Raw genomic sequence first — 24,705 nt, 5'->3', positions numbered from 1 at the left:
AGCTGCAAGTGGAGAGAATAACAGGAGTAGAATGGGAAAAGCCTGACTATAAAAGAGGGGACTACATAGGGTTGAAGAACTTCCTGCGGGAGGTCCAGTGGGACAGAGAACTGGCAGGAAAGCCAGTAAATGAAATGATGGAATATGTAGCAACAAAATGCAAGGAGGCAGTGGAAAGGTTCATTCCCAAGGGCAACAGTAACAACGGGAAGACCAGAACAAGCCCCTGGTTCACCCGACGGTGTAAGGAGGCAAAAACAAAGTGCAATAGAGAATGGAAAAAGTACAGAAGGCAGAGAACACACGAAAATAGGGAGATCAGTCGCAGAGCCAGGAATGAGTACGCACAGGTAAGGAGGGAGGCCCAGCGACAGTATGAAAATGACATAGCATCGAGAATCAAGACAGACCCGAAACTGTTGTATAGCCACATCAGGAGGAAGACAACAGTCAAAGACCAGGTGATCAGATTAAGGACAGAAGGTGGAGAACTCACAAGAAATGATCAAGAGGTATGTGAGGAGCTGAACAGGAGATTTAAGGAAGTTTTTACAGTAGAGACAGGAAGGGCTGTGGGAAGACAGAACAGAAGGGAACATCAAGAGGGAATATACCAACAAGTGTTGGATGACATACGAACAACTGAGGAGGAGGTGAAGAAGCTCTTAAGTGACCTTGACACCTCAAAGGCGATGGGACCGGACAACATCTCCCCATGGGTCCTTAGAGAAGGAGCAGAGATGCTGTGTGTGCCTCTAACCACAATCTTCAACACATCCCTTGAAACTGGGCAACTACCTGAGAAATGGAAGACAGCTAATGTAGTCCCCATATTTAAGAAAGGAAACAGAAACGAGGCACTAAACTACAGACCTGTGTCTCTGACATGTATTGTGTGCAAAGTCATGGAGAAGATTATCAGGAGGAGAGTGGTCGAACACCTGGAAAGGAACAAGATTATAAATGAAAACCAGCATGGGTTCATGGAAGGCAAATCTTGTATCACAAACCTCCTGGAGTTTTATGACAAGGTAACAGAAGTAAGACATGAGAGAGAGGGTTGGGTAGATTGCGTTTTCCTAGACTGCAGGAAGGCCTTTGACACAGTTCCCCACAAGAGATTAGTGCAGAAGCTGGAGGATCAGGCACACGTAAAAGGAAGGGCACTGCAATGGATAAGGGAATACCTGACAGGGAGGCAGCAACGAGTCATGGTACGTGAAGAGGTATCACAGTGGGCGCCTGTTACGAGCGGGGTCCCACAGGGGTCAGTTCTAGGACCAGTGCTATTCTTGATATATGTGAACGACATGATGGAAGGAATAGACTCTGAAGTGTCCCTGTTCGCAGATGACGTGAAGTTGATGAGAAGAATTAAATCGGACGAGGATGAGGCAGGACTGCAAAGAGACCTGGAGAGGCTGGACATGTGGTCCAGTAACTGGCTTCTCGAATTCAATCCAGCCAAATGCAAAGTCATGAAGATTGGGGAGGGGCAAAGAAGACCGCAGACAGAGTATAGGCTAGGTGGACAAAGACTACAGACCTCACTCAGGGAGAAAGACCTTGGGGTGACCATAACACCGAGCACATCACCGGAGGCACACATCAACCAAATAACCGCTGCAGCATACGGGCGCCTGGCAAACCTGAGAATAGCGTTCCGATACCTTAATAAGGAATCGTTCAAGACACTGTACACTGTGTATGTTAGGCCCATACTGGAGTATGCAGCACCAGTCTGGAACCCACACCTGGTCAAGCACGTCAAGAAGTTAGAGAAAGTACAAAGGTTTGCAACAAGGCTAGTCCCAGAGCTCAAGGGAATGTCGTACGAGGAAAGGTTAAGGGAAATCGGACTGACGACACTGGAGGACAGAAGGGTCAGGGGAGACATGATAACGACATACAAGATACTGCGGGGAATAGACAAGGTGGACAGAGATAGGATGTTCCAGAGAGGGGACACAGGGACAAGGGGTCACAACTGGAAGCTGAAGACTCAGACGAGTCACAGGGACGTTAGGAAGTATTTCTTCAGTCATAGAGTTGTCAGCAAGTGGAATAGCCTAGCAAGTGAAGTAGTGGAGGCAGGAACCATACATAGTTTTAAGAAGAGGTATGACAAAGCTCAGGAAGCAGAGAGAGAGAGGATCCAGTAGCGATCAGTGAAGAGGCGGGGCCAGGAGCTGAGTCTCGACCCCTGCAACCACAATTAGGTGAGTACAATTAGGTGAGTACACACACACACACACACACACACACACACACACACACACACACACACACACACACACACACACATCACACACATCACACACATCACACACATCACATACATCACACACACATCACACACATCACACACATCACACACATCACACACACATCACACACACATCACACACACATCACACACACATCACACACATCACACATACACACACACACACACAACACACACACACGCAACACACACAACACACGCAACACACACAACACACGCAACACACACAACACACACAACACACACACACACACACACACACACACACACACACACACACACACACACACACACACACACACACACACACACACACACACACACATTGCCAGACTCACACATACACTCCCCCCCCTCCCCCACCAACATCTCACTCCTTCACCTGATCCCTCCCCTCCCTCTTTCACCCTCCCCCTCCCCACCTCTCCCTCCTTCCCTCTCTCTCTCTCCCACTCACCCACTTGCTTCACTCTCCTTCCCACTCCCCATCCCCACTACTCTCCCACATAGCCACAGTTCCTCCTCTACCTCCCCCCCCCCACACTCTGACATACACAATACTAACCTAACATACAGAATTACATAGGTTTCCCACTCTGAGGCAATCAGGATAAAACAAAAATGGGTTGCCAGAGAGCAACAAGAAAAACCAAGGGACAGGAGGAGGAAACTGCAAAGGAAGATTGGGCAGCAGAGCTCACAAAAAAGGAACATGAATGGGAAAAGAAACTAGAAGAACTTAGCATGAGAATGGAAGAGAGGATAGACATGGGAAGCAGGAAGTGGGAGGTGCAAGTCAAAGCAGCAGAGGCCATGATACAGAGTAGAAGAGGAACTGAAAAATCTGAAACAGCCTAAAGAACTAAAGGACATTTTGGGATTGACAACAGAGACTGCTACCTCAGTCACAAATAAGGGAACTGTAGGGAAAGAAGGAGCAAAACTGCATGTAGAAGCTCAATCAGTGGAGACTGTAGTAAATGAAAGAGCTAAGCTATATGTGGAGGCCCTAACAGACCACAGCAGAGCTTAGGGAAAGCCGAGAAGGGAAAATGACAGGCCACTGAGCCCAAGTACATTAGCTAGTGAAACTGAAGAAAGGAAAGCTGCAATGGAGGAAATCAAATTGAATGAGGGGATACACAGGGAGATGCAGTGGGAGAATGAAAGGGTGAGGTCAGTCTTTGTGTATGGGCTCCAGGAAGTTGAAGGGGAAACATATGAAGCAAGAAAACAAGGGGAAAAAAAGCAATTGAAAGCATCACGAAAGCAATAAGAGAAGACGACATGACCCAGCTGGAAAATTTTCTGAGAATAGGGGGGTTTGTAAAAAAAAGAACCCGGCCAGTGAAAGTGACCTTCAAGGCAGAATCGACTCGGAACAGGATCCTGCAGGAGAAAGCACGATTAAGGGACATGCCGGCATACAGGAAGGTGTATCTCGACTGTGACAGAACATTAGCAGAAAGGCAGAAACAGAGAGAGATGGTACAAAGGCGAAAGGAGGAAAGAGAGGGGATGGAGAAGACAGACAGGAGATCCCAGACACAGGAAGATCAAATACAGCCTCCCTCACAACTTCCTATAGAAGCCTCCCAACCAGGTCAACCCCAGTGCAACCAAACACTCTAAACCAAAACACCCATGCCACGTCCAATGCCCCCACCCACTGCATTACAAACTCCACCCCCACAGCAACCACCCAGAGTTCCTTATCAGGTCTCCCACTTCCCCAACCCCAATACACCTCCCAGACCACAATCTTAGAAAAGAAGTTGAAGGTGTGGTATACAAATGCAGATGGAATAGCAAATAAGTATGAGGAGTGGCACGAAAGAATCAAGGAGACATCCCCAGACATAATAGCACTCACAGAAACAAAACTCACCAGAATAATAACAGATTCAATCTTTCCATCCAGATATCAAATCCTCAGGAAAGACAGAGGGAGGAGAGGGGGAGGAGGAGTTGCACTGCTCATTAAAAACCAGTGGGGGCTTGAGAAAATGGAAGGAATGGATGGCACGGGCGAAAGGGACTACTTAGTAGGAACAATCCAGTCTGAGGGACATAAGGTGATAATTGCAGTAATGTACAACCCACCACAGAACTGCAGGAGGCCAAGGGAAGAATACGATGAGAGCAAAAGAGCAATGGTCGACACACTAGCCGAGGTGGCCAGGAGAGCACACATGGGGGGAGCAAAGTTACTAGTTATGGGTGATTTCAATCACAAGGAGATTGACTGGGAAAACCTGGAGCCCCATGGGGGTCCCGAAACATGGAGAGCCAAGATGATGGATGTGGTACTGGAAAACCTCATGCATCAACATGTTAGAGACACTACCAGAGAGAGAGGAGAGGATGAACCAGCAAGACTGGACCTTGTATTCACCTTGAGTAGTTCTGACATCGAGGATATCATGTATGAAAGGCCCCTGGGAGCTAGTGATCATGTGGTTCTGTGCTTCGACTACATAGTTGTGCTCCAAGTGAAGAGAGTAGCAGGAATAGGGTGGGAAAAACCAAACTACAAAAGGGGGAATTACTCAGGGTTGAGGAACTTCTTTCAAGACATTCAGTGGGAGAGGGAACTGACAGGAAAACCAGTACAAGAAATGATGGACTATGTGGCAACAAAATGCAAGGAGGCAGAGGAGAGGTTTGTTCCCAAGGGAAACAGAAATAATGGGAAGAACAGAACGAGTCCTTGGTTCACCCAAAGGTGTAGGGAGGCAAAAACTAGGTGTGCTAGAGAATGGAAAAGGTACAGAAGACAGAGAACTCAGGAAAATAAAGAGATTAGCCGAAGAGCCAGAAACGAATATGCACAGATAAGAAGGGAGGCTCAGCGGCAATATGAAAATGACATAGCATCGAAAGTCAAGACTGACCCGAAGCTGTTGTACAGCCACATCAGGAGGAAAACAACAGTCAAGGACCAGGTAATCAGACTGAGGAAGGGTGATGGGGAATTCACAAGAAACAACCGGGAGGTATGTGAGGAGCTCAACACAAGATTTAAAGAAGTATTTACAGTGGAAACCAGTAGGACTCCAGGAAATCAGAGCAGGGGGGTGCACCAGCAAGTGCTGGATGAGGTACATATAACCAAGGAGGAGGTGAAGAAGCTGCTATGCGAACTTGACACCTCAAAGGCGGTGGGACCAGACAACATCTCTCCGTGGGTCCTTAAAGAGGGAGCAGAGACATTGTGTGTACCATTAACAAAGATCTTCAACACATCATTTGAAACTGGGCAACTCCCCGAGGTATGGAAGATGGCAAATGTAGTCCCAATTTTTAAAAAGGGAGACAGACATGAGGCACTAAACTACAGACCTGTATCACTAACGTGTATAGTATGCAAGGTCATGGAGAAGATCATCAGGAGGAGAGTGGTGGGGCACCTGGAAAGAAACAAGTGTATAATTGACAACCAGCATGGTTTCAGGGAGGGAAAATCCTGTCACAAACCTATTAGAGTTTTATGACAAGATGACAGAAGTAAGACAAGAGAGAGAGGGGTGGATCGACTGCATTTTTTTGGACTGCAAGAAGGCCTTCGACACAGTTCCTCACAAGAGGTTACTGCAAAAGCTAGAGGATCAGGCACACATAACAGGAAAGGCACTACAATAGATAAGAGAATACCTTACAGGGAGGCAACAACGAGTCATTGTACGTGACGAGGTGTCAAAGTGGGCGCCTGTGACAAGCGGGGTTCCACAGGGGTCAGTCCTAGGACCTGTGCTGTTCTTGGTATATGTGAATGACATAACGGAAGGGATAGACTCAGAAGTGTCCTTGTTTGCGGACGATGTGAAGTTAATGAGAAGAATCAAATCGGATGAGGATCAGGCAGGACTACAAAGAGACCTGGACAGGCTACAAGCCTGGTCCAGCAACTGGCTCCTTGAGTTTAACCCTGCCAAATGCAAAGTCATGAAGATTGGGGAAGGGCAAAGAAGACCGCAGACACAATATAGTTTAGATGGCCAAAGTCTGCAAACCTCACTCAAGGAAAAAGATCTGGGGGTGAGTATAACACCGAGCATATCTCCTGAGGCGCACATCAATCAGATAACTGCTGCAGCATACGGGCGCCTGGCAAACCTACGGATAGCGTTCCGATACCTCAGTAAGGAGTTGTTCAAGACTCTGTATACAATTTACGTCAGGCCCATACTGGAGTATGCAGCACCAGTTTGGAATCCACACCTAGTCAAACACTTCAAGAAATTAGAGAAAGTGCAAAGGTTTGCAACAAGACTAGTCCCAGAGCTACGGGGATTGTCCTACGAAGAAAGGTTGAGGGAAATCGGCCTGACGACACTGGAGGCCAGGAGGGTCAGGGGAGACATGATAACGACATATAAAATACATGTACTGCGCGGAATAGACGAGGTGGACAAAGACGGGATGTTCCAGAGATGGGACACAGACACAAGAGGTCACAATTGGAAGTTGAAGACTCAGATGAATCAAAGGGATGTTAGGAAGTATTTCTTCAGTCACAGAGTAGTCAAGCCGTGGAATAGCCTGGAAAGTGAAGTAGTGGAGGCGGGAACCATACATAGTTTTAAGGCGAGGTATGATAAAGCTCATGTAGCAGGGAGAGAGAGGACCTAGTAGCAATCAGTGAAGAGGCGGGGCCAGGAGCTATGACTCGACCCCTGCAACCACAAATAGGTGAGTGTACACACACACACACACACACATACACACACACACACACACACACACACACACACACACACACACACACACACACACACACACACACACACACATGAATCAAAGGGATGTTAGGAAGTATTTCTTCAGTCATAGAGTAGTCAGGCCATGGAATAGCCTAGAAAGTGATGTGGTGGAGGCAGGAACCATACATAGTTTTAAGGCGAGGTATGATAGAGCTCATGGGGCAGGGAGAGAGAGGACCTAGTAGCAATCAGCGAAGAGGCGGGGCCAGGAGCTGTGACTCGACCCCTGCAACCACAAATAGGTGAGTACAAATAGGTGAGTACACACACCACACACACACACAAACACACACCACACACACACACACACACACACACACACACACACACACACACACACACACACACACACACACACACACACACACACATGGGGCCAGGAGCTAAGACTCAACCCCTGCAACCACAAATAGGTGAGTGAGTACACACACACACACACACATGACGGAAGGAATGGACTCTGAGGTGTCCCTGTTTGCAGATGACGTGAAGCTGATGAGAAGAATTCACTCGATCGAAGACCAGGCAGAACTACAAAGGGATCTGGACAGGCTGCAGACCTGGTCCAGCAATTGGCTCCTGGAGTTCAATCCCACCAAGTGCAAAGTCATGAAGATTGGGGAAGGGCAAAGAAGACTGCAGACAGAGTACAGTCTAGGGGGGGCCAGAGACTACAAACCTCACTCAAGGAAAAAGATCTTGGGGTGAGTATAACACCAGGCACATCTCCTGAAGCGCACATCAACCAAATAACTGCTGCAGCATATGGGCTCCTGGCAAACCTCAGAACAGCATTCCGACATCTTAATAAGTAATCATTCAGGACCCTGTACACCGTGTACGTTAGGCCCATATTGGAGTATGCGGCACCAGTTTGGAACCCACACCTAGCCAAGCACGTGAAGGAACTCGAGAAAGTGCAAAGGTTTGCAACAAGACTAGTCCCAGAGCTAAGAGGTATGTCCTACGAGGAGAGGTTAAGGGAAATCAACCTGACGACACTGGAGGACAGGAGAGATAGGGGGGACATGATAACGACATACAAAATACTGAGAGGAATTGACAAGGTGGACAAAGACAGGATGTTCCAGAGATTGGGCACAGTAACAAGGGGACACAGTTGGAAGCTGAAGACACAGATGAATCACAGGGATGTTAGGAAGTATTTCTTCAGCCACAGAGTAGTCAGTAAGTGGAATAGTTTGGGAAGCGATGTAGTGGAGGCAGGATCCATACATAGCTTTAAGCAGAGGTATGATAAAGCTCACGGCTCAGGGAGAGTGACCTAGTAGCGATCAGTGAAGAGGCGGGGCCAGGAGCTCGGACTCGACCCCCGCAACCTCAACTAGGTGAGTACACACACACACACACACACACACACACACACACACACACATGCATGCACATACAACAGGCCTAGTGTCTAATCGACATGTGCCTAGGACCAAATGGTAACTAACACACACACACAAACTCACTAACACACATATAAACCTCTTTTACCCCCACCATCCAACCTTTCCTAGGGAAACCCCTGCCTTCCCTCTACTACAAGTCATTCATCCTAGTTTACTCAGTCCTCTCTAAATATCCAAACTACCTTAACCCCTCCTCAGCCCTATGGATAATACATTTGGTAACCCTGCACCTCCTAATCTCCGACCTTTGAATTCTCTGCATAATATTCACTCGGCACAGTGCCCTCGGGCACATCTTCACTGACTCATTGTTGCCACATTCACCTGACTTCTATGGCCCTGTGCTGTACTTTCCACAAGTTTGATGGACTGAACACATCGACTCCAGGCTGAGAGACTGATTACCTCAAACTCCTCCACTTCCTGCTTTGTATAGGACTGACGAAGTCACTGTATGCGAAACATTTCTAAAATAAAGATTCCCATATGTTGCATAAGTGCCTCAATTCTTCCACATTCACAACCCATGCTTCACACCCATGTAAGAGTGTTGGTACCACTATGCTCTCGTTCTTTGTCACCACAGATGGCTCAGTGTACCACTCACCTTTTTCCCACTCATCAGTTCTGTGGTTCACCTCATTGATCCATCAGCTGACAAATCCACTCCAAAATATATGAGCACATTCTCTTCCTCCATATCCCCATCTTTCAATCTGATATCCAGAGCCATTTTTTTTTTAACAAAGTTTCAAGACATTTTATTTTCATCTTCAGGTCTACAGAGAGAAAAGAAGTATACAGAATTACAAAGGTGTAACAACTTATGTCGACAGGAACAACATAAGTGCTGTGTGTATGTTGGATTTTTTTCTGTAAAGAATGGCTTTGTAATATGGAAAGGGGTGTTAGGAGGGCTGGTTTTCCTGGCAGGCTGCTTTTCTTTCAATGCTGAGGCAGTGCCAGCATTCCATGGGGCAATTGTACCTTCACTGGTGATTATTCTTGTCACCCTAAATGTATTTGTTGCCATCTTTAATTTTTTTGCTTGCCTAGGCTCTGATTTTGTCATTTTTATCAAAGCATTTGTTGTGTGTGCAATAAAGTTGCAAATATGCAAACGAACCACACAGCTTGAGCCTTTACTATTCCCGGATTTAGCTTTTTGTCAGAAGCTAGAACATCAACTAAATTGGTTAAAATGAACAACATATGCTCTCTCAAGTTGCAGTGACCTACCTTGGACATCAGTTTCAGTCAAATTACCTGATCCCTGACTTTCTGACAAAGGTTTTCTCCAGTATTCGAAAGGCCTCATGCTAAATAATGTTTATTCCACATGGATGGTTACTTCTTTGCTTATTATGGCTTATTCAGCACATTATTTCCAGATTTTGGACTGGAGCGACTTGTGGATGTGACTGCAAGGACTGACTTTCCATGGTTAATGAGTAACGTGGATGATAATGAAACCGGCCTTCCTTTAGCTGATGGCATTCTCACACATATTATAGAGTGGCATGGCTGGAAAATAGGATTGGTGAGTTATCTTTTTCTTTGTTGGTTAACAAATATATAAATTTTGTAAGTGCATGTATTGTATATATGTTGGTAGAAGTACTGACAATATGTAAAGTAAAAGGACACAAGTGCAACAAATGTGACATTTTATTGTGGAAGTGTTTTGCTCTCCAGGAGCTTTGTCAAGCCGTTACGGCTTGGCAAAGCTCCTGGAGAGCGAAACGTTGCCGAAATAAAATGTCACATTAGTTGCACTTGTGTCCTTTTACTTTACATAAGTGCATGTATAATGAATGTAAAAACAGCAAATGTAAATCATTAATATTAAATGTAATTAGTAAATCATTTGTCATATGTTTAATGTAGATTATTTTTTTTTTATCCCTGGTGAGGTATCACTGGTGAGCTATCCCTGGCAAGGTATCTCTTATGAGGTATCCTTAGTGTGGTATATCTGGTGAGGTATACCTGGTGATATATGCATGGTGAGGTATCCCTAGTGTGGTATCCCTGGTGTGATATCCCTAATCAGGTATTAACAGGTGTGGCTCACAAAACATGATTGTCAAAAGTGTTGCATTCTTTTCAGTGATTGTTACTTTATACAGTAGGACCCCTGTATCAGCGGATTCAGTTTCCCCGGTTTCAGTTATCCACAGTTTACCGTGGCCTGAAAATAACCCTTAATTTTGCTTAATAATGTCCCCAAAGCATGAAAGTAGTGATGCTGGCAGTTCTTCAGAGCCTAACAGAAGCTGTGAAGTGCTTCCCCATCAGTAAAAAAGTGATAATTCTTCGCATCTTGTGCATAATTTATCAATAGGTATGTATGTATTTATCATAGGTATGTATGTAAAGAAAAACTACTTATATATAGGGTTCGCTGCTATCCACAGTTTTGGGTATCCACGGTAGGTCTTGGAATATATCCCTGCAGATACAGGGGGAACCACTGTATTTCCTCAATATCAACAGTAAAATCTGATTATAACAATTGTATTTTAATATTTGTCCTCACTGGTTACAGCATATCCAGATGTGATGGATGAAAACAGTTTTTAGATGTATACCTCTCTGTTCAATATTCTATATTAGGTACAAAAACTACTTATACTGTGTATTATAACACTATTTTCAGTAAGCATTTCTACTTGTCATATTCATTTTTATTATTGTGCAGGACATACTGTATTTTACACCAAATAAGACACTCCGTTGTCAAGGACGCTTCTCCCCATTTCTGATTGGCTAAATTCTGGAAAAAAGATAAATAGTACTTTGACCTGAAGGTGCTGGGTAAATTTTCAAAACTTATATTTGAGATAAAAACAGCATTTTCTTTGCTGTAAAGTATGGTATATGTTGTACATGAGTGGTATACAATACCGATGATATCATTCATGTACAACTTGTCAGACACTGCAACATCATGGAATCTTGGTTCATAGGACATCACAGCCTTCTTCACTTCTACTAACCCATCCCTTGGGTATGACCTACTTCTGCTGGGAAATCCTGCCTGCCAGTGACAATGCCTTCATCTGCTACCCATCCTTTTTCACCTGACACCAGTATACAAGCGCCAGCCTTCTTGCCTGTGCCCTGGAGAGTGCAACAGACAAGTGAAGTAGCAGCAGCAGCAACACTCACAGCAAGAGGCATTCTTGAGCCTTCCCAGCACTTGGGCCTCAGCCCAAAGCTGAGTTGTGGCTTGAAAAGGATCCTGTAGTGCATGCTGCCTTTGCACCTCCTAACATTGTCTGCTATTATGCAGCTGCCACACCCTTCAAGCCCAGTGTGGGCGGGGTTTGTGGCAGCACAGGGTGCCTAGCTTCTCACTTCGGGCTCCATGGGGGTGGGGAATGGGGCTAGGCCTGGGGACAGCTAGTCCCAGAAGACGAGGAGGTACTTGTGCCTCCTCCCATGGCAGACATTGGTCTGAGACACTCCCTCAACAGGGAGGCAAAGCCGGGCCATCACTTGGAAAAGGCCCGGGCTGGGGTATTATACCAGCGACTCTACTACAGTAATTGCCCCTGCTCCAGATTCTTCACGACTTCAGTGCTCTTCATGCCAACTCCAAGGCTGAGGGGCTGTTTACCTCATCTTTTGTATATAGTTTTACTGTCTTCAAACTATGTCCTAGAATTTGTATTGATAAAGCCACTGGATGGCGAAATGTCTACATTAAAGATACCCAGATGTTGCATATGTGTCTAATTATCATCACGGTATATGTTATACATTTCTCTTTCAATTAATGGCACCACTTCTGGCAGGTTGGCCTTGTAGAGAAGGAGTGGTTGGAGACCCTGGCTACCATTAATGCAGAACAAGTGACGTTTACTGACTATGTGGACAAGGGGAGAGAACTAGCAATAATGCTCAAGGATCAGGTGAGATATAAAGTTTAATCTGAGTCTTCGTAACTCTTACATGAAGAGCAGTTTTGTCTCCTCTCTTGATGTAAATTTATCTACTGTAACTATATACCATACTCTATAGCATTGCATTATACAGAGGAGTATGTTTAGCCAAAAATTTTGTTAGTTTCTTTGGAAAAATGGAACCCCTCTAAAAATTCTAGGAAAACTTAAAAAATTTGAAAAAAAAAAAAAAAATAGTGAAAGGTCAAGGTTTTTCATATTTTATAATTTATATAGATTTTGCTCAAATTTTCCTTTAAACAGTAGTTTAGAGAGCAAATTTTAGCACTCATTTACCAGCTGCAGTACTATACAGTAATTAAATATTTCCCTGTGAAGATGTACACTACCTATGGTTGTCACATTTTTCCTGTTTTCTTTATTTTTGCCTTGAAGGTTTAACTGATAACTTGAAAATGCCACTTCTGACTGGCTTCAAACTTTCAATGCTAGTGCATCTTAGACGAAAGTCTTGATTGTTATTGGCTTTTGTATGTGATAATTTGCCAATTTTATTTGAAAAATTAGTGAAACCATTTTTTGAGATAACCTGAGAATGCCTTTTCTTTACAGTCTTGAGCTTCAAACGCTGATACATTAAAAACTAAGGAAAGCTCACCATAGTTGGTCTAGATTTGTTTAGTTATTAACCCTTTGACTGTCGCAACCCCAAATCCTGAGGTGTCTCCTGGTGTCGCAAAATTTAAAAAAAAAAAAAAAAATATTTTTTCTTATGAAATGATAGAGAATCTTTTCCCGATTGTAAAGACACCAAAAAAACGAAATTTGATGGAAAACTGACGGAATTACGCTCTCGCGAAGTTAGCGACTTCGGCGATATTTAAAAATCGGCAATTTCGCCCACTTTGAGCCCTATTTTCGGCTAATTCCGTTATTCCAGTCAACCAAACTCATAACTATTTCTTCAGAACTCTATTTTTTCTATCGATTGAGTACAAGAAACTGCCCATTTACCAATTTCAACTACCCAATAACATGGTCAGAAATTTGCAATTTGGCCAATTTCACGAAAATTAAAAAATACGACAATTTCAAAATAAGGTCCAGAATGAACAATGCAGACATTCCTGGCTCTAAAATAACATTTTCTTTGTTCATCAGTCATGTCTCCAGGCCCCTCTGATATTACTCTTGCTTTTTATTTTGAAATTTTATTCAAACAAAAAATAGAAGATTTACTGTTATGCAGACTACTGCAATACTGTAATAATTGTAAAAATTACATCAACCCATTCATGACTGCGTATTAGAATGGCTATTTGGACATTTATTGGACAATGACATCATTTGTTTACTTTTGAACATCGGCAAAAATCAAACATTTCCTGTACTTTGTGCTCCATTTCCAGGTTCTTTTTATAGTAAAATTAATCAAAATCACCTCCATTTCTATAATATAGTTTCCATTCTATCAAATGAGACCAAGAAAACGAGAATACAACCACAAATACTATACGAAAATAGATCACAAAGTCGGCATTTTAATTAAAAAAAACGGTCGGAGTTTTTTTTTTCTCATTATGCACTGCGTGCTCCAGGATTTTTTTTATGTGGTGCACACTGACCACACAGACCCATTCTCTCACATGTGGGCCTACTAGCTTTCTCCTGCCTGATTTGAAGCCGCTAGAATTTATGAGTATGTATACGTCAAACACGGTACCTCGCAAACGTATATATACGGCCGCGACAGTCAAAGGGTTAAATGTAATTAAAAAGTAGAGAATTATTGGTTTGTGTGACAGCTGGAGAATATCTGATCAGCTTCAAATTTTTAGTGCTAGTGTACTCTACTTAAAGGGAGATTTTCATTTTTATTGGGCTGTTTAACCCTTAAGCTGTCATCAGTGCCCCCCCCCCTCTCCCCAAACTAAAAACCCCATCTGTAGTGGCAAAAATTTTTTGAAAAATAAATGGAAATAACTTCCTAACTTTTTCCTAAGATAATGACATCAAAAATGCAAAATTTTATGTAATACTTACAGAATTATGCAGGCTAAAAATTGAAGTTAGAGAGCACTCTACACAGCAGTGATGTCACCCTATTCTAATGCTCAAGCTTACTCAATTTTTGGGTGTATTGCTGGTATGAGCTTCCATCTCTCCTTCTTTGTTGGGTTTATCAGGGCCACTGACAGCTTACGCCATATATCGAGCCTAACTTCCTGATGTACAGGGAAGATTTGTTGCCCAAAGTTGGGAGATGAAAGCAAAAAGAACACAAGTTCCTTCATAAACAGAAACAAGAACTAGAAGTTCCCAGTTAGATCAGGTGGACTCCCTTGCCAAGCCTCAGCAGAGCAATACACCTACACTTTCACGTAAGTTCAGTAACTGGCTTCCCATGAGATGGAAAAATGGAGCTGGCTAAAAGTAAGCCGATGATAGGTGCCCCTCCTGTAATGTGCCCAGCGGGCAAAGTAGACGAGGACAAGCGTCTCAGAGAGAATGGGGAAAATTCGTCACTGATTCTTAGGCAATAGAAAAATGTCCACACCCAATGAAGGCTGGCTCAAAATTCCTGCCTTCTATCCTAGCCAGTGATCTTAGAAAATGCCCATCCATTCAACTATCAGAACTACTTCATTAACCCTTTGACTGTTTTGGTCATATATACACCTACCATCCGACTTACGACCGAGTTTGGTTCCGAGAAACCGGTCGTAAGTTGAAATGGACGTAAGTCGAACTTTACTACTGAATATCAACATCACATTTTTGCAATGACTTTATTTTATTGCTTTATTTTGGTATTTCATGTTTTACTTTACTTTTTATGCTGTTAGTACTGTATTTTATACTGTAAGGTTTAGGATAAACACTGTGTACAACACAAATAGTTGTTTATTTCCCAGAAACTTGGCATAAAAAACACGGTCGTAAGTCGAGTGGTCGTAAGTCAAGCAGGTCGTAAGTCGGATGGTAGGTGTATATACGTCTTACGAGCCTCCGTTTTTGACATATATATACTCAAATTCTAGGGGCTTCAAATCAAGCAGGAGAAAGCTGGTAGGCCCACATGTGAGAGAATGGGTCTGTGTGGTCAGTGTGCACCGTATAAAAAAAAATCCAGCAGCATGCAGTGCATAATGAGAAAAAAAACTGACCGTTTTTTTTAATTAAAATGCCAACTTTGTGGTCTATTTTCGTGTAGTATTTATGATTGTATTCTCGTTTTCTTGGTCTCATTTGATAGAATGGAAAGCATATTATAGAAATAGAGGTAACTTTGATTGGTTTTACTATGAAAAAAGAACCTTGAAATGGAGCTCAAAGTAGGGGAAATTTTTGCCAATGTTCAAAAGGAAACTAATGATGTCATTTTCCAATAAGTATCCAAGTAGCCATTCTAATATGCAGTCATGAATGAGTTGACATTATTTATACAATTATTACAATATTGCAGTAGTCTGCATAACAGTAAATTTTCTATTTTTTGTTTGAATAAAAATTCAAAATGGAAATCAAGAGTAATATCACAGGGGCCTGGAGACGTGACTGATGAACAAAGAAAATGTTATTTTATAGCCAGGAATGTCTGCATTGTTCATTTTGGACCCTATTTTGTAATTGTCATATTTTTTAATGTTTGTGAAATTGGCCGAATTGCAAATTTCTGACCATGTTATTGGGTAATTGAAATCGGTAAATGGGCAGTTTCTTGTACTCAGTCGATAGAAAAAATGGAGTTCTAAAGAAATAGTTATGAGTTTGGTCGACTGGAACAATGGAATTAGCCAAAAACGGCTCAAAGTGGGCGAAATCGCCGATTCGTAAACATTGCCGAGGTCGCTAACTTTGCGAAAGCGTAATTCAGTCAGTTTTCCATCAAATTTCGTTCTTTTGGTGTCATTACAATCGGGAAAAGATTCTCTATCATTTCACAAGAAAAAATAATTTTTTTTTTTTTGGAGGGGAAATTTTGCAACACCAGGAGACACCTCAAGATTTGGGGTTGCGACAGTCAAGGGGTTACGCACCCACGGTTTGGTAATTTGGTCAGTTTTTCACTATTATTGGCAAATTCCAACTTAACCCCCTTCACTGTCTGTCACTTAGAACTAAGTCATTGAGACCACTGTTCTGATGTAATTATAATAATAATATCTTTATTTCTACAAGTGCATGTACTTGTGATGAGATGATGAGGGTATCAAATGATTTAGATAAAGAAAAATTGGATATCAAATTGGAGAGGAGGAGTATGGAAGAAGTGAATGTTTTCAGATATTTGGGAGTTGACATGTCAGCAGATGGATGTATGAAGGATGAGGTTAACCATAGAATTGATGAGGGAAGAAAGGTGAGTGGTGCATTGAGGTATATGTGGAGACAAAAAAACATTATCTATGGAGGCAAAGAAGGGAATGTATAAAAGTATAGTGGTACCAACACTCTTATATGGGTGTGAAGCTTGGGTGGTAAATGCTGCAACGAGGAGGCGATGGAGATGTCCTGTCTAAGGGCAATGTGTGGTGCAAATATTATGCAGAAAATTCGGAGTGTGAAAATTAGGAGAAGGTGTTGAGTTAATAAAAGTATTAGAGGGCTGAAGAGGGGTTGTTGAGGTGGTTTGGTCATTTAGAGAGAATAGATCAAAGTAGAATGACATGGAGAGCATATAAATCTGTAGAGGAAGGAAGGTGGGGTAGGGGTCGCCCTTGAAAAGGTTGGAGGGAGGGGGTAAAGGAGGTTTTGTGGGCAAGGGGCTTGGACTTCCAGCAAGCATGCATGAGCGTGTTAGATAGAAGTGAATGGAGACGAATGAATTTGGGACCTGACGAGCTGTTGGAGTGTGAGCAGGGTAATATTTAGTGAAGGGATTCAGGGAAACCGGTTATTTTTACATAGCCGGACTTGAGTACTAGAAATGGGAAGTACAATGCCTGCACTTTCAAGGAGAGGTTTGGGATATTGGCAGTTTGGAGGGATATGTTGTATATCTTTATACGTATATGCTTCTAAACTGTTGTGTTCTGGGCACCTCTGCAAAAACAGTGATTATGTATGAGTGAGGTGAAAGTGTTGAATAATGATGAAAGTATTTTCTTTTTGGGGATTTTCTTTCTTTTTGGGTCACCCTGCCTCAGTGGGAGACGGCCAACTTGCTGAACATACATACAGTGGACCCTTGAATTTAATAGTGCCATTTCTGTATGCAAAACTATTTTTAAAATTATCTATAAAATGTATTTTCTGTTAATATTTTTGGGTGTCTGGAATGGTTTAATTGGATTTACATTATTTCCTATGGGAAATATTAAAAAAAAATACATTTTATAGATAATAAAAATAGTTTTGCATACAGAAAAGGCACTACTAAAAAAACCATACCACGGGCGGGATTGAACCCGCGGTCATAGAGTCTCAAAACTCCAGACCGTCGCGTTAGCCACTAGACCAGCTAGCCACTAGACCAGCTAGCCACAATAAGATTCATCCAACTAGGTATATTTCTACACCATAGGAAGGTTAGCACAGGCACCTCTGTGACCACAAATGCAAGTTTTTACAGACGAATCTCCAGCAAGCGTGGAGATTCGTCTGTAAAAACTTGCATTTGTGGTCACAGTGGTGCCTATGCTAACCTTCCTATGGCGTAGGAATATACCTAGTTGGACGAATCTTATTGTGGCTAGCTGGTCCAGTGGCTAACGCGTCGGTCTGGAGTTTTGAGACTCTGACCGCGAGTTCAATCCCGCCCGTGGTATGGTTTGTTTGCAATCGTGTCATTACGATTTCGTGAGTCATGGCACTACTAAATTCGAGGGTCACCCTGTCTCGGTGGGATACAGCCAGTTCATTGAAAAAAATTACATATCCGGAATGCACCTTTTGAGTGAGACAATCTTGGGAAGGAGAAAATGACATTCTGAAATACGGTGAGAAGGTTGAATGGGGCAAAAAAAAAAAAAAAAAAGGTTGGGAACCACTGCTCTCGAGTCTACACAATTAAACTCTAATGGAGCTGCTGCACCTGGAGTACATACTGTTTTTTTTTTTTTTTATAAATCCCAGTGAACAGTGCATTCAGAATTAAATACCATGTACTCTGAAGACCTTTTCAGGTGCTGTTCAGTATTCAATGCACTTTTTCAGTTGCATTACAAAAAATGAATTACAGTTAAATGCAGTTTTATAAAGCCCCTATATGTAGTGCATTTTTTGTATATCCATTTGAAAAAAGTACATCAAAATTAAATAGTACTTTGAGAGGCCTTCATTTTTTCAGTTGCTTTACAAAAAAAATCACACCATGTAATGTAATTTTTTTTTTTTTGCATTACAAAAAATTACACTTTGTAGAGGAGCTTTATAAGAGCTGACTGTATATAGAAGAGCTTTATAAGAGCTGACTATATATAGAAGAGCTTTATGAGAGCTGACTGTATATAAAGAAGCTTTATAAGAACTAACTCTATATAGAGAAGCTTTATAAGAGCTGACTGTATATAGAGAAGCTTTATAAAAGCTGACTGTGTGTAGAGAAGCTTTGTAAGAGCTGACTGTATATACCTGGACCTGGAAAAAACCTGGAGAGAGTTTCGGGGGTCAACGCCCCCGCGGCCCTGTCTGTGACCAGGCCTCCTGGTGGATCAGCGCCTGATCAACCAGGCTGTTGCTGCTGGCTGCACGCAAACCAACGTACGGGCCACAGCCCGGCTGATCAGGAACTGACTTTAGGTGCTTGTCCAGTGCCAGCTTGAAGACTGCCAGGGGTCTGTTGGTAATCCCCCTTATGTGTGCTGGGAGGCAGTTGAACAGTCTCGGGCCCCTGACACTTATTGTATGGTCTCTTAACGTGCTAGTGACACCCCTGCTTTTCATTGGGGGGATGGTGCATCGTCTGCCAAGTCTTTTGCTTTCGTAGTGAGTGATTTTCGTGTGCAAGTTCGGTACTAGTCCCTCTAGGATTTTCCAGGTGTATATAATCATGTATCTCTCCCTCCTGCGTTCCAGGGAATACAGGTTTAGAAACCTCAAGCGCTCCCAGTAATTGAGGTGTTTTATCTCCGTTATGCGCGCCGTGAAAGTTCTCTGTACATTTTCTAGGTCGGCAATTTCACCTGCCTTGAAAGGTGCTGTTAGAGTGCAGCAATATTCCAGCCTAGATAGAACAAGTGACCTGAAGAGTGTCATCATGGGCTTGGCCTCCCTAGTTTTGAAGGTTCTCATTATCCATCCTGTCATTTTTCTAGCAGATGCGATTGATACAATGTTATGGTCCTTGAAGGTGAGATCCTCCGACATAATCACTCCCAGGTCTTTGACGTTGGTGTTTCGCTCTATTTTGTGGCCAGAATTTGTTTTGTACTCTGATGAAGATTTAATTTCCTCATGTTTACCATATCTGAGTAATTGAAATTTCTCATCGTTGAACTTCATATTGTTTTCTGCAGCCCACTGAAAGATTTGGTTGATGTCCGCCTGGAGCCTTGCAGTGTCTGCAATGGAAGACACTGTCATGCAGATTCGGGTGTCATCTGCAAAGGAAGACACGGTGCTGTGGCTGACATCCTTGTCTATGTCGGATATGAGGATGAGGAACAAGATGGGAGCTAGTACTGTGCCTTGTGGAACAGAGCTTTTCACCGTAGCTGCCTCGGACTTTACTCTGTTGACGACTACTCTCTGTGTTCTGTTAGTGAGGAAATTATAGATCCATCGACCGACTTTTCCTGTTATTCCTTTAGCGCGCATTTTGTGCGCTATTACGCCATGGTCACACTTGTCGAAGGCTTTTGCAAAGTCTGTATATATTACATCTGCATTCTTTTTGTCTTCTAGTGCATTTAGGACCTTATCGTAGTGATCCAGTAGTTGAGACAGACAGGAGCGACCTGTTCTAAACCCATGTTGCCCTGGGTTGTGTAACTGATGGGTTTCTAGATGGGTGGTGATCTTGCTTCTTAGGACCCTTTCAAAGATTTTTATGATATGGGATGTTAGTGCTATTGGTCTGTAGTTCTTTGCTGTTGCTTTACTGCCCCCTTTGTGGAGTGGGGCTATGTCTGTTGTTTTTAGTAACTGAGGGACGACCCCCGTGTCCATGCTCCCTCTCCATAGGATGGAAAAGGCTCGTGATAGGGGCTTCTTGCAGTTCTTGATGAACACAGAGTTCCATGAGTCTGGCCCTGGGGCAGAGTGCATGGGCATGTCATTTATCGCCTGTTCGAAGTCATTTGGCGTCAGGATAACATCGGATAGGCTTGTGTTAATCAAATTTTGTGGCTCTCTCATAAAAAATTCATTTTGATCTTCGACTCTCAGTCTGGTTAGCGGCTTGCTAAAAACTGAGTCATATTGGGACTTGAGTAGCTCACTCATTTCCTTGCTGTCATCTGTGTAGGACCCATCTTGTTTAAGTAGGGGCCCAATACTGGACGTTGTTCTCGATTTTGATTTGGCATAGGAGAAGAAATACTTTGGGTTTCTTTCGATTTCATTTATGGCTTTTAGTTCTTCCCGCGATTCCTGACTCCTAAAGGATTCTTTTAGCTTAAGTTCGATGCTTGCTATTTCTCTGACCAGTGTCTCCCTGCGCATTTCAGATATATTGACCTCTTTTAGCCGCTCTGTTATTCTTTTCCGTCGCCTGTAAAGGGAGCGCCTGTCTCTTTCTATTTTACATCTACTCCTCCTTTTTCTTAGAGGAATAAGCCTTGTGCATACATCGAGTGCCACCGAGTTAATCTGTTCTAGGCATAAGTTTGGGTCTGTGTTGCTTAGTATATCTTCCCAGCTTATATCGGTTAGGACTTGGTTTACTTGGTCCCACTTTATGTTTTTGTTATTGAAGTTGAATTTGGTGAATGCTCCCTCGTGACTAGTCTCATTTTGTCGGTCTGGGGCTCCACGCATACATGTCTGAACCTCAATTATGTTGTGATCTGAGTATATTGTTTTTGATATGGTGACATTTCTTATCAGATCATCATTGTTAGTGAAGATGAGGTCTAGTGTATTCTCCAGTCTAGTAGGCTCTATTATTTGCTGGTTTAAATTGAATTTTGTGCAGAGATTTAAAAGCTCGTGTGAGTGTAAGTTTTCATCAGAGCTGCCTCCTGGTGTTATTACTGCAACAATATTATTTGCTATATTCCTCCATTTTAGGTGCCTTAAGTTGAAGTCCCCCAGGAGCAAGATGTTGGGTGCAGGAGCTGGAAGATTTTCCAGACAGTGGTCAATTTTTAACAGCTGTTCCTGGAATTGCTGGGATGTTGCATCCGGAGGCTTGTAGACTACCACAATGACTAGGTTTTGGTTCTCGACCTTTACTGCTAAAACTTCCACTACATCATTTGAGGCATTAAGCAGTTCTGTGCAAACAAGAGCTTTATAAGAGCTGACTGTATATAAAAGAGCTTTATAAGAGCTGACTATATAAAAGAGCTTTATAAGAGCTGACTGTATATAAAAGAGCTTTATAAGAGCTGACTGGTAGTGGCGGCTCATCAGAAAATAGATTGGCGGGGACTGCGTGACTGCAAGCCTTATAGAACAACTTAATAACCATTATTAAAGCAATAATTTTTTAAATTATACTAAATTTAATAATGATAAGCATTCACATATACATACCCATAGAGGTCATCACAGTCCTGCTGGTGGACAATACATTTCTGTCTTTTCAACCTCTTCATTGTGTTTCACTATCTAAATATTGTGTGCTGAATCAGTTTGGGCTGCAATATTCACTTTGCGCAGCATTGATAAATCAGTAATGTTATTTATATGCTTGGTTGACCGCTCGTGTTTCATTACTTTTTGTGGTAAATGTTTCAAATCAGTCACGCCACTTTTTGTCCGTGAAAAGTCTCCACCAAATAGTAAACATGGAAAATATAAAAAAAAATTTTCTTTTCATCACAGCCACAAAGTCATTCACTTTTCTGGTAAACACTGATGCTAAACTGGTGCGTACATTCTTTGCTCCTACTTCTACTTTTTTGTACAATGAATAAAGCTGATGTATGTTATCCTTTTTCTTTTATCTTTATTTTTTCACTTAAAATCAACTGCAAAAAGTTAATACTTTGTAAATATTTAACTGAGTCTACTCTAGTATCCACTGCCATCATTTATCAAATGGTAATTAAATTTAACACTATTGAAAAGAACTTAAACAGCCACCAACACCAATACCAGCCATGCGTTACAACGCGTATACTCACAATGTAAACAGACCAATTGCAACTGGGTGTGTGCTGCATCAAATGCAGCTCCTCGCTGCCAGATGTAATGCCAGTAATACCTATGCTATTGTACTGCATAAAACTTCTATTTTTAATCATTTTTTTATCTCGTTTCAACGAAAAAGTTAAAAATTGAAAACAATATACAACAGATTTTTCCCGTAATATATTTGTGAGTTGCAAATTATTTTAGCGTAAGATTGATGAAGTTATACATCTGGCAGTGAGCATCTGGGGAGGACTGCAGCTCTGTAGCTCCTATGGATGAGCTGCCACTGGTACCTGGCATCTTTGTACAGCTATATGCTAAGTGATTATTTTTCTTTGGCAGGGCTGTGATTATGTGATAGCACTAACACACATGCGAACACCCAATGACATCAGACTAGCGGAGAATGTGGAGGAGATTGATCTTATCCTGGGTGGCCACGACCATGTGTATGAGGTGCTTAAGGTAAGAATATTGGATCTTTATGTCTACTACCCTCTCCCTCTTATGTCTATTACCCCTCCCTCTTATGTCTACTACCCTCTCCCTCTTATGTCTATTACCCCTCCCTCTTATGTCTATTACCCTCTCCCTCTTATGTCTACTACCCTCTCCCTCTTATGTCTACTACCCTCTCCCTCTTATGTCTACTACCCTCTCCCTCTTATGTCTACTACCCTCTCCCTCTTATGTCTACTACCCTCTCCCTCTTATGTCTACTACCCTCTCTTATGTCCTACTTATGTCTACTACCCTCTCCCTCTTATGTCTACTACCCTCTCCCTCTTATGTCTATTACCCCTCCCTCTTATGTCTATTACCCTCTCCCTCTTATGTCTACTACCCTCTCCCTTTTATGTCTACTACCCTCTCCCTCTTATGTCTACTACCCCTCCCTCTTATGTCTACTACCCTCTCCCTCTTATGTCTACTACCCTCTCCCTCTTATGTCTACTACCCTCTCCCTCTTATGTCTACTACCCTCCCTCTTATGTCTACTACCCTCTCCCTCTTATGTCTACTACCCTCTCCCTCTTATGTCTACTACCCTCTCCCTCTTATGTCTACTACCCTCTCCCTCTTATGTCTACTACCCTCTCCCTCTTATGTCTACTACCCTCTCCCTCTTATGTCTACTACCCTCTCCCTCTTATGTCTACTACCCTCTCCCTCTTATGTCTACTACCCTCTCCCTCTTATGTCTACTACCCTCTCCCTCTTATGTCTACTACCCTCTCCCTCTTATGTCTACTACCCTCTCCCTCTTATGTCTACTACCCTCTCCCTCTTATGTCTACTACCCTCTCCCTCTTATGTCTACTACCCTCTCCCTCTTATGTCTACTACCCCTCCCTCTTATGTCTACTACCCTCTCCCTCTTATGTCTACTACCCTCTCCCTCTTATGTCTACTACCCTCTCCCTCTTATGTCTACTACCCTCTCCCTCTTATGTCTACTACCCTCTCCCTCTTATGTCTACTACCCTCTCCCTCTTATGTCTACTACCCTCTCCCTCTTATGTCTACTACCCTCTCCCTCTTATGTCTACTACCCTCTCCCTCTTATGTCTACTACCCTCTCCCTCTTATGTCTACTACCCTCTCCCTCTTATGTCTACTACCCTCTCCCTCTTATGTCTACTACCCTCTCCCTCTTATGTCTACTACCCTCTCCCTCTTATGTCTACTACCCTCTCCCTCTTATGTCTAATACCCTCTCCCTCTTATGTCTACTACCCTCTCTCCCTCTTATGTCTACTACCCTCTCCCTCTTATGTCTACTACCCTCTCCCTCTTATGTCTACTACCCTCTCCCTCTTATGTCTACTACCCTCTCCCTCTTATGTCTACTACCCTCTCCCTCTTATGTCTACTACCCTCTCCCTCTTATGTCTACTACCCTCTCCCTCTTATGTCTACTACCCTCTCCCTCTTATGTCTACTACCCTCTCCCTCTTATGTCTACTACCCTCTCCCTCTTATGTCTACTACCCTCTCCCTCTTATGTCTACTACCCTCTCCCTCTTATGTCTACTACCCTCTCCCTCTTATGTCTACTACCCTCTCCCTCTTATGTCTACTAC

General features: G+C 42.8%; 1 protein-coding gene across 13 annotated transcripts in view; it reads left to right on the top strand.

The window, feature by feature from the left end:
* LOC128697336 (mannosylglucosyl-3-phosphoglycerate phosphatase) overlaps window positions 1-24,705 on the top strand; it is a 495,221-nt gene that overhangs the window by 353,944 nt on the left and 116,572 nt on the right. For all 13 annotated transcript variants that reach the window (XR_011393159.1, XM_070094215.1, XM_070094210.1 and 10 more), the window contains 3 exons: window positions 9,860-10,008; window positions 12,269-12,385; window positions 22,964-23,086. Coding sequence is in view for 12 of the 13 variants with exons in the window: in XM_070094215.1 (XP_069950316.1) it covers window positions 9,860-10,008; window positions 12,269-12,385; window positions 22,964-23,086 (389 nt within the window). In the remaining variant the exon portion in view is untranslated. The remainder of the gene's footprint in view (window positions 1-9,859; window positions 10,009-12,268; window positions 12,386-22,963; window positions 23,087-24,705) is intronic.

Source organism: Cherax quadricarinatus, chromosome 44, assembly GCF_038502225.1.
Source record: "Cherax quadricarinatus isolate ZL_2023a chromosome 44, ASM3850222v1, whole genome shotgun sequence".
Classification (NCBI taxonomy): domain Eukaryota; kingdom Metazoa; phylum Arthropoda; class Malacostraca; order Decapoda; family Parastacidae; genus Cherax; species Cherax quadricarinatus.
This window is presented reverse-complemented; position numbering and strand designations above follow the sequence as displayed.